At 30.9% G+C, this 11,068-nt stretch overlaps 1 protein-coding gene across 1 annotated transcript; it reads left to right on the top strand.

Annotated features, from left to right (window-relative positions):
* Nucleotides 1–906: 906 nt before the first annotated feature.
* On the top strand, nucleotides 907–3,669 carry LOC143591580 (putative WRKY transcription factor 26). Its single transcript, XM_077071757.1, has 5 exons — nucleotides 907–1,263; nucleotides 1,859–2,002; nucleotides 2,079–2,479; nucleotides 2,807–2,968; nucleotides 3,207–3,669. Exons 1-5 carry the CDS (start codon nucleotides 1,093–1,095, stop codon nucleotides 3,634–3,636), a joined length of 1,308 nt encoding a protein of 435 aa, XP_076927872.1. The 5' UTR covers nucleotides 907–1,092; the 3' UTR covers nucleotides 3,637–3,669.
* Nucleotides 3,670–11,068: the final 7,399 nt, after the last annotated feature.

Here is an 11,068-nt window from a genome sequence, read left to right as displayed (position 1 = left end):
AATAATAATAATAATAATAATAATAATAATAATTAAAAAAAAAGTAGTATTAGATCGATGAGTTGAAAATGCATAGAAAGTGAAATAAATAAATATAAAATATAATTAAATACGTTGGAAATGCGTAGAAAAATAAAAACAAAAACTATATATATGTGTTGGAAAACATAACAAAATAAAAATGGTGAACAATTAAATTGCGTCAGAAATTAATATCAGTGCGTAAGAAAGAGAAAATAAATGTTTTAATTATTTGTGTTGGAAATACGTTTGAAACTTCCAACGAAGTATTTTTGTAGGTAATGTGTTGTAAATTGTGTAGAAAAACATTTCCCATGAGACTTTTTCCCACATACCAGTTTTTGTTGGAAATGTGTTGGAAACACTGATTTCCTACGCATTTCCAACGGAAAGTGATGTAGGAAATTGAACAATTTTCTAGTAGTGAAATATGGCATCCTTTAGCAATATATATATATATATATACACATTAGATGTTTCTATAATAATTCAGAAGTTATACGTAGAACATGTATGGTGAAAATAAAGTTGGAAATTAAGAAATCTTAAAAGATTTGAGCTTTTTACCTATAGTAAGAACATCAAGAACCACATTACACTTGTATGTATTGTGTAGTGCTTTGAATTGATACATAAGAATGTTATGTAATCCTTCCACTACTATGAGTATCTTCTATGCGTTATGTATAAGTAGATAATGCGGTTTTTAACATAATATTTGTTTTGAAATGAACGTGTCCTAAATCATTGTACTATTCTAGATCAATGGGCGCAATTAAATATAAGTGTTTGAATAATGTTTTTATAAACCACATCACATCATAAATTATTTAAAAGTTGTATATAAATTAATCGAATAAAACAAAATAAAACGTGTTGCTTGCAGAGTGTGTCAAAGTGAAATTGTATGTAAATTTCCTGTATCTTAGGAAGGTACACACCGTACAATTCATGACTTCAACGTTATGACTTTTATGCCCTCCCACATCCGTACATAAATCTATCAAACTTGCTCATATTCTCATTCTCATAATAATTAATATTATACCTCTCCAAGCAATCTATCGACTCATGTCTTCTTCCGGTAGCACTTTTGAATCACCACCACCATCCACCGCCACCGGTGTACCCAAATTCAATTCACTCCACCCACCTTCACTTGATATCTCTTCACCCTCCTCCTTGTTTAATATCTCCGGCACCGATTTCCTTGACTCACCTGTTTTCCTCTCCACTTCCCAGGTAAGTATTATTGGTTAAAACAAATATAGATTTTCTCAAGATATTAAAAAAAAAGGTCATTTTACAAGTTTTGTTTTAAATTTATTACTGTTTTTTAGGGGTGTGCGCAGATTGGTTTGGGTTGTTTTGCGCTAAATCTAACTTTGGTTTTTGAATTTATAAAACCATTTAGTTTCAACATTTTGGTTTTGGTTTTTCATTTTTTTTTTGGTTTGATTCGGTTTCCATAACTTAAAAGTAATGATTTTGGGCATAAATAATGTTGTTAACTAATTAATTGATTATTAAACAACTAAGCTAATGTAGTTATATTTTTGAATTACAGGCTTAACAAATTCTTTTAAATTATTTAAAATAAAATATAAACTACGAAAATCTTAAATTTTGGTCCGGTTATTTCGGTTTATTACATGCATAATTAAAAACAGAACCTTAAATTCGGTTTAAAAAAAACATAAAACCAAACCGTTGATTTTTGTTTTGATTCGGTTTTTTTTAGATGAGCTCTTTTGGTTCATTCGCACTCCTGTCTGTCATATTTAATAATGAATAAATCAAAATATAGTATTTAAATTTATTTACTAAATTCTTGTAGAATTTACCATCTCCAACCACTGGTTCTTTCCAATTCAATGCCTTCAATTGGAACTCCAACAATCAAAATCAAGAACAGGGCATAAAAACAGAACAATACAATTTCACGAATTTTCAAATTCAAACCCAGTCAGATCCTTCAACAGTAAGTATTTCACCCAATTTCATCATCAGTCAACGATTTTCATCCCATTAAATTGACATAATTATAAAAATTTCAGGAAATATATGGAAATATGGAGAAAACAGAGTACCCAATTCAGAAACAGAGCATACAATCAAATTACAATAATCAATCAGCACACAATAAGGTAAATGATGGATATAATTGGAGAAAATATGGGCAGAAGCAAGTAAAGGGTACTGAAAATCCAAGAAGTTATTACAAATGCACGTATCGAAATTGTTCGATGAGGAAGAAGGTGGAAACATCTTCGGATGGGGATATTGTTGAGATTGTTTATAAGGGAAATCATAGTCATCCGAAACCGCAATCAACTAAACGAACACCTTCAAACACTTCACTTCTAGTTAATCAATCTTATGGTCCCACCCTAGAAAATTCATCGGTTTTGATTGGAGATGATGAGTTTGTTGAAGATGGAGCTCAGGCTAAAAGATTGTGAGTTCCTCCAGTTCAACTTACAGTTTTGTTGGCACAAAGTTGTAATTTTTGGTTTTTTAAAACCGTTCGGTTTAGCCTAGGTTCAATTTTATCATTCAGCATGAAAATTTTGGCCAAAACTAACTTTGTTAATAATTAATAGATGATTATACATTTTAGCTAAATATTTGAATAAAATTGTGTATTAGATTATTATAATTTACTTAAAATTCAATATAAAATTTAAGTTTGTATTTTCGAATTTATGCACTCCCATAGCTTTAAGTTGGATAAGTGATGCGTGTGTAATTTGAGTAACTTTTTTTGTACCTTGTTGATTAATAGGAAGGCCGAGGGTGAAAACGAAGGAAAGTCAATGAAGGGAAGTAGGACTATAAGAGAGTCGAGAGTTGTGATTCAGACGGTAAGCGAGATCGATATACTTGATGATGGGTATAGACGGAGAAAATATGGTCAAAAGGTTGTCAAAGGGAATCCTAATCCGAGGTGAAAAGAATTACGTTTTTCTCTTTTTTATTATTTTGCCATAAAGTGTGTGTATATATATTGGATCGTAAACAAACCAAACTTTGTAATTACCGTACTTTATGTGAAGTTTTCTTAAATTAACCTAGACGGGGAATTATTTTCGTTTAAGTGTTTGTATTCATTTGTTTTCGTGTTTATAATCATATGCATTTTTATTAAAATATACAAAGCTGACCTCACTGTGTGATTCTTGTAGGAGCTACTACAAGTGCACCACCCCTGGTTGTTCAATGAGGAAACATGTGGAGCGAGCATCTCATGACACAAGATCAGTACTAACAACCTATGAAGGAAAACACAACCATGTGGTGCCTGTGGCTCGTGGTGCTCGGTCATCACAAGCCACCAACTCATGCAATAACATAAACATCATGAGAATAAATTCATCAGACTTGTCTTCTCAACATCCTAACAACTCTATGAACAATTTAGTTCGTGGCTCCAATTTGTCAACATTAGATACAAAGTTCACACTAGATAAGTTACAAAGCGAAGTAGGTTTCGGGTTAACCGGATTTGAGAACCCAGTACGATCTACTTACAAGAATCAAAAACCAAATAACATGTTTTATAAAGCTAAAGATGAACCAAATGATGATAGCTTTTTGGAATCCTTGCTATATTGAGATTGATTTATGTGAAAGGGGCTGACTTGCTCAAATTCATATATATGGGGGTCTCTTTTAAAATATTTATTAGTAGGATTCTTTTCATTTTTTGTTTACTGTAATGTAATTAATCTTTTTATTAGTTTTGTAAAAAAAATTTCCCTGAAGTCATATATTAAAAATACTAGACTATTCAGTATTCACATAATCACATACTTGATAAACAAAATTAGAAAATTACATAATTTACTATTACGAGGATTTTATCAAATAAATCTAACTATAAAAGTTATAATTAACAGAGGAATTCTCTAATTAGTTTATATTTAAAGGGGTAGGCTAAACGTACTTCCTCCTTGATAAACAAAATTCTTTAAACTTTTATTTCCTTTAAACATTTTTAATTGAAAATTTATTCTCTTCAACATTTTTTCTTTTAAATTCTGAGTGTTTAAAATTTTCATATAATAAACTATTAATTTCAAAAATAATATACTGTATGAAGTCTACATGTAATCTTAACTAGACGTCATTAATTTATTAACTTATACTATGTTATCAAACTGTGTTGATAGAATCATTTTAACCAAATGGATCATGTCAACTAAGTTAACTAATAAGAAAATATTTTTCAATCATGCGATAACATATAAGTTGGTGAGAGTTGTTCAAGTTATCTTATTATAGGGTTGGACAACTATGTCGTGTTGCACGTTGAAATTATCAGCTCAAATTCGACTCATATATTTATTTGCATTAAAGACATTAGATTAACCTAAACACATCTAAGCTATGTAACCTGAATAAGTCACGTATAACGTGTTTGTCTAAACGATTGTGTCAAACAATTTGGATGGTCGCAAGTTAGTTAAACGAGTCATTAACTGATTGTTTGTCATGCTAAAAAGGTCATATAGTGGTTAGTAACACATTAATATGTGTGCTGTTTAATTGTTTATTAAACGTGTTACTAATACTTGCTATGTTAAAATGGGAAGTTGTAAACTATACTTTCTTAAATTTTCTATTTTACAAAACTTTTATATATTTACTTTTTGAACTCTCAACTTTAATTACAAAATATGGTTTATTAGACTTGTGTCACAAAAGTTTATTATACTCTTTGACCACTTAACTTTAGTCTCACATCTTTATTTTTTGGTCTTTCAAATTTGTTAATGAGAATTCTGCTATTGTATTTTTTGGTCTTTCAACTTTTGTAATGAAACTTTTGTTATTAAAATTTTACCATAATTAAATTGAACCGATACATGTTGACTTCCCACCACATACTGACTACCCGTAGCTATCTTTTGAACATGTAATACACTAACCCGTTCTCTAAAACACACGGAAAAAAATACTTATTGAAATGTTACAAGGAAACCTTCTTTTATATGAAATTATATTCAATTTTGACTGATCGAAACGATAAAAAAATGCAATAAAATAAAGTCAATGTCTCAAGTCTTGTTGTATGATGCGGATATTCCAATAAACGGCATACATTGATAAGTTGTACTCACGTGATCACGAAGTGTGCCGCACGTGGTTGACTAACTTTGTTGGCATAAAAAGTTAAAAACATTTCGAGGATAAGTTATTGATTATACCTACGTCATTGCTAACGTGGTACTACGATTACATACGAAAGAAAACTTGGGTATTGAATGAGTCAAATATAGCTTGGTGAACACGTTAGTCAAGGTCAAAGCCGTAATTTTACGACATCATTCCAAAATCTCAAAATATACAAAAACAAATCAAACTGAATATATACGAAAACAAATTATCCAAATGAAATACAACAGAATGTTGAGAATTTTAGTATTTAAGAAACGATGTGGCATTCAAGAAATTTAGACAAAAGAAACATTTGATATATTATGATATTTTGTATCTCAGGTTATCATGTACCATTGATATATTTGTAGAAACAAAATGTAATTTTTCTCCAGTCCTAACATGTTGTTAGGTCTAATGTTTTTAAACCCGCCTTTCAAAAGAATTACAGAACAAGACCGTTGTTAAACTTGATAGAAAGTATAATCAATAATGTCATGTATTGCAAATAAACAAAAGAACCAGACCGTTTGTTAACTTGATTGAAAGCCTGATTGGAGGTGACGCGGTGACGGATTCAGACATTTAACTCAGTGGGGGTAAAATATAATCAATAAAATAAATTACATGAAATTATAAAAACGAACTACACTGAATATAGCAAAACAAAATACATCTTCATTGCTTAAAAAATATTTCACCATTGCGGTTCCAAAGGGTAAAACTAATTCTCCAAATGATCGAACTTAATATTCATGAATCATCTGCATATTTAACTTCTTCGTTTAACAGTTAACATCTTTTTAGTCGATCATTAAAAAGAAAGAATGAGTTTGTTTATCACTTTATAGGATCGGAAGAAATATAAAATATTGGGCAAATTAAAAAACAAAAGCATAAGGGGTCTTAATTGATTTTTTTATTCTTTTTTTTACCAAGATTACCACTACAAAACTTAATATAGTCTCATTAAATTAAATCTCAGTGGGTGACTGACCCCCACTGGGCTTGTCTTCGATCCGCCTATGGTGACGTGGACGTTTCAAAAGAGGACTTAAGGCTATGTGTAGTGAATGGACTACAAAATTGGGCGATTTGTGTCATGTGGCGCGTAGTAAGCAATAAGTGGGTTTTGTTTTAGGGTTGTAATGGTATTGTAGCCCTTGTATGTATGTATGTATGTATGTATGTATATCACACACACATATAATATAATAATAATGAACAAACACTCACAGCCAGCGACAAATACTAGTCGCCCCTCCCCCTTGTCGCCCTTTTATGCCGCGGGTCGCGGTGTTCCACCCATTTATTGCCCCCCATCGCCTTTCTCCTGTCCCCCACTACGCTTGGCCTAAGGGCAAAATGGAAGAGTATATTGTGTTGCTATATATATTATAAAAATTTAAGTTAATTTATTACTGTATATTTTTTAAAGTTTTACGCATGTTTGTATCGAGTGCAATCAATGGGGCGTTAGAATCGTTGACAAAGAGGCGTCAGGTGTCCAAATGTATACAACAGGGCATTTACGATTAGGGGTGCAAACGAGCCGAGATTAATCAAACCCGAGCCTGAGCTCAAGCCTAAAATTAAGCTCGTTTAATAAACTAGCTCGAGCCGGCTCGCGAGCCTAAATGAGCCTGTCATTTATATGGTCCTTTAAAATATAAATTTAATATATATATATATATATATATATATATATATATATATATATAGGGTTGGTATCATTTAAGAATTCTAAAAAAGTTAACAACTCTTAAGAACCTTTAACAACCAAACAATTTTTTAATTTTTTTTATATATTAACATTATTTAAGAGTAGTTTTATCATAATTTATATAAAATTTTTTATTACATATATTAATCACAAGTTTACATATATGTACAATTTATATACTAACAAATTTACATAGGTGTCAAACAAAACATAGATATGTATAAAAACTAATTTTCAAAATTGTAATTGTAGATATAGATATAAAAAATGATAAAACCAATCTCAAATAACATTAACATAAAATTTTTTTATAAAAAACGTTAGTTTTCATGGATTCCTTCAAGTTCTTAAATAATTTTACAGTTCTGTAATGATACTCATCATATATATATATGTGTGTATGTGTAGAAAATGGTTAAAATAAAAAGAAATAATTTTGTATAAAAAGTAGGAATGGCATAAAATTTAGAGTTAGGAAACTATGTAGCCTAAATCCTAAATCTTAGGAAACTATTTGTTACTTTAAAAACTACCAATCTCAACCACTAGATCATAGATCCAAAGGCTTAGATTTATTCTTACTCTTCCTATGAAACTATTTCTTTTTATTATAACCCATATATATATATATATATATATATATATATATATATATATATGAAAATATGACTAAAAGAAACTAACTAACATATATTATTTTATACATAAAATTATTAAAGAAAAAATATATATAAATATAATTATACTTATTTAAAAGATAATTGATAAATAGTAAACGAACCAAACTCAAGTTTGAGCTTAAGCTTGAAAATCTATTCACGAACTCAAGCAGCCCTATCTACAATTACAACATGTAGTCAAAATTTTGTCAAGATTTTTTATTTATAAATAATACATTTTTACTACTTTTACTTTTCCTCCGTACATGTGACAGACTTCTCATGCTTCAAAAACAGTTAGGCAAACATGTATCTCAGCCTCACACGTATATCTTGTACATTGGACTTAATGCAAGAAATGAAAAACACAACGTGTTTTAGGCAAAAGAAATATGATCAAAACAACAATTCTGAACAAACCTAAGTAACCAAAACAACGGTTTACATTATGTTTTTCATTGTGAAATTAGCATATGATTTAACATTACATAACAAAAAAACATGATTAAACCACTAAACCCCACGTCTTTTGCTAAGTCTTTCACGAAGTCGTTCTTGTAACACTTGAGCTGCTCGAAGAACATCTCCAGTAAGATGATCTGTCCTGGTACTCAAGATTTTCAAATCTTTGTGCACGTTTGTTTCTTGTCCCATCCGCATCATATCTTTTTGTACCTCTTCAAATGTGCGAATAAGTTTTTCTAACATACCCACTGTATTATCCATCTTGTCATCCGACAAACTTGACGTTGTTGTTCGTTTCCCTTTGTTCATCCGGGTCGGGCGTTGCTCTTCGGGTGAATCCAGCTCAACATTCTCCTATAAGCACAAATTATAAAAACAAATATATAAATAAATAAATAATAAAAATTGTGAAAGCTAAAAGTATAAAATTTGTAGTGTGAAGGGTAAAAGGGTAAATGTGGTATTTAAACAAGATAAATATTAGCTAATACACCCAAATGAATTAGCATAGCACATTAATAATATATAAACTGGAGATTTTATTATTAAAAAAACAAACCAACCTCTTCATCACTCTCCGGTGTATGTGAGCTACCAATGCTAGTATCATCTTTCATTGTTGTAAGCTCCACCGCCGGCGTACGGTCGCCGGAGTTCGAACGGCTACGATATCTGAGAGGAGATGGGGTACAAGAATTAGCGTGTTAAGAAAACATTGGGCCTAATATTTTATATACCGTTGTTACCAGTTACCAGCTTCTTTTTGAAGCCCAATGGGCCAAATTTTTTTATAAGACAAATTGGGCCTAATATATTGCAACAATAGTGCAAATTAACAAAAGAACAAGACTCTTGTTTAACTTAATAGAAAGTTTGATTGGAGGTGATGTGTAAGGCTGTTCATGAGCCGAGCCGAATCGAGCGAAGGTTTGCTCGTTGCTTCGTACATTTACAACCGAACCAAACCGAATGGCTGAAATTCGAACCGAGCGAAAACCAAAATGAGCCTAAATCGAATCGAGCATTTTTCGATCGAACATCGAGCGATTTTAATCATTATTTATTTCTCTTACCCTTTAAAATTTTCAATAACAAACAAGTTTGAAGGTTGTAAAGTTTATAAACAGATTAGTAATTTTTAGAGAAACATGTAATAAATTGTAAATTTTTATTAAAAACAAGTTTGAAGTGAGATATAATAATCATGTAAACGAATTTCTAGTATTCTAAAAACATGAGGCGAACAAATAAAGCTATAAAATGACGGAATAGGAAAAATTTAAAGGCGTAAAAAAATTATAAGCTTATATTTACGTGTTTTGTCTATATATTCATGTATTTGTTCGTATATAATTATATATAAAATAAATTAAAAATATTCGAGCCGAACCAAACCGAACCGAACAGACCTTTGCTCGTTGCTTGGCTCATTTACAAACCGAACCGAGCAGAGCGGCTCGTTTACAGTCAAGCAAAAAAAACAAGCGAGCAATTTCCGAGTGAGTGGCGAACGAGTTCGAGCAACGAGTGGTTTGGTCGGTCCCAGTGATGTGGACGTTTTAAAAGAGATACAGGAGCAAAATGGAAAAGTTTATCATTGTTAACTTTTATCAACATATAAACATATATTATACTGCTATATATATTATAAAAAATTTAACTTAGACTATGGTGTTGATTTGTAAAAATTTAAGCATGTTTGTACCGGGTGCAATCAACCGAGCGTCCGAATCATCAACAATGAGGCGTCCTGTATCCAAATGTATATAACCGGGAGTCAAAATTCCGTCAAGATTTTTTATTTATAAAAATAATGTGTTTTTACCGCTTTTTCTTTGTACACGGGACAACTCTTGGTGACTTCTCATGTTTCATAGACACTTAGGCAAGACACATATATCTTGACCACACACGCTATCCTGTACATTGGATTTAATGCATGTAATGAAACACGCGATGTGTTTAAGGAGAAATAATTAATCAAAACCACAAATCTGAACAAACCTAAGTGATCAAGAAGGTTTTGGGTGCGGTTGGTTTTGGACTATACGTCAAATACTTGTCCTGGCCCCAATGACAATGTTTGATTTGAAACTTAATTTATCTTTTGAGTTTTAAGTCTTGGTGTTTGATTTGTAAATCAATTTAGAAACAAGCAGACAGGACAGAGGCATCAAAATGAATGAGTTAAGTTACGGTTTAAAAGGTTCATTTTTTTGTACGGGCCTACGAGTTAAGACTTAAGGTGGGGTCACATCGGATTGACCCGCAATTCAACATTTATACGCAATTAATGTGTTACTATAGTCTAAATCATAATAAAATCTAGGTTGTATAAACTAAAACTAGATATGGGACCATTTTAAACAAATACTACCCGATTTCAGTTCACTTAATTCTTTTGCTTAACTTAAATCGACTCATTTTTACCAAATATATAAAACTTCTTAACTCTATCTTATGCATGTGTTTTTGAATGTACACACTGGTTTTGTTTTTGTTTGTGTTTTCTCCAAGATTCAAATTATTGGGGTTTTGTTTTTGTTAGGCTTTTGTAGAATGATCATCAAGCTAATGAAAACTTTCGCTATGATTAGTAGTACAAATTATTGGGGGTCTTTATGTCAATGCAAATGTACTTTTCCTTAATAATGACTAAACAAACTAGCAATCAATGCTTTCCAATTTCATACAATAGACACACACTTTTGTACGTACTCCTTTGGACCTTTGGCCATGTTCGATGCACGTTAGTAATGATTGATCAATATCATTATATTATGAATTAAGGTGACAAATGGGTTGGATCAAACATCTCATAAATAACTCATATTTACAACGGAACGAACATCTAAAACAAATATGAGATCCAAACATCTTATCTGAAACAACTTTGATCCAGAAAATAAAACACAATCAATTAGACAAGAGCTAGTAAAAGAAAGAGTATCCATATTATGCAAAAGGCGTTAACAATACAAATTGACACTTCCTATAGTACCTTTATAGATTACTAAATTACACAACAAGCTAGAACACA

The sequence above is a fragment of the Bidens hawaiensis genome, unplaced genomic scaffold (genome assembly GCF_021521415.1).
Source record: "Bidens hawaiensis isolate Kalapana, Puna unplaced genomic scaffold, B.hawaiensis_p1.1 tig00001685_1, whole genome shotgun sequence".
NCBI lineage: Eukaryota > Viridiplantae > Streptophyta > Magnoliopsida > Asterales > Asteraceae > Bidens > Bidens hawaiensis.
This window is presented reverse-complemented; position numbering and strand designations above follow the sequence as displayed.

What these genes read in the sequence shown, in the direction of transcription:
- LOC143591580 (XM_077071757.1), top strand. Translation starts at nt 1,093, where the DNA reads ATGTCTTCTTCCGGTAGCACTTTTGAATCACCACCACCATCCACCGCC. An exon ending in TTTTCCTCTCCACTTCCCAG is followed by an intron (nt 1,264 to 1,858) that starts GTAAGTATTATT and finishes AAATTCTTGTAG; the next exon opens with AATTTACCATCTCCAACCAC. An exon ending in CCCAGTCAGATCCTTCAACA is followed by an intron (nt 2,003 to 2,078) that starts GTAAGTATTTCA and finishes TAAAAATTTCAG; the next exon opens with GAAATATATGGAAATATGGA.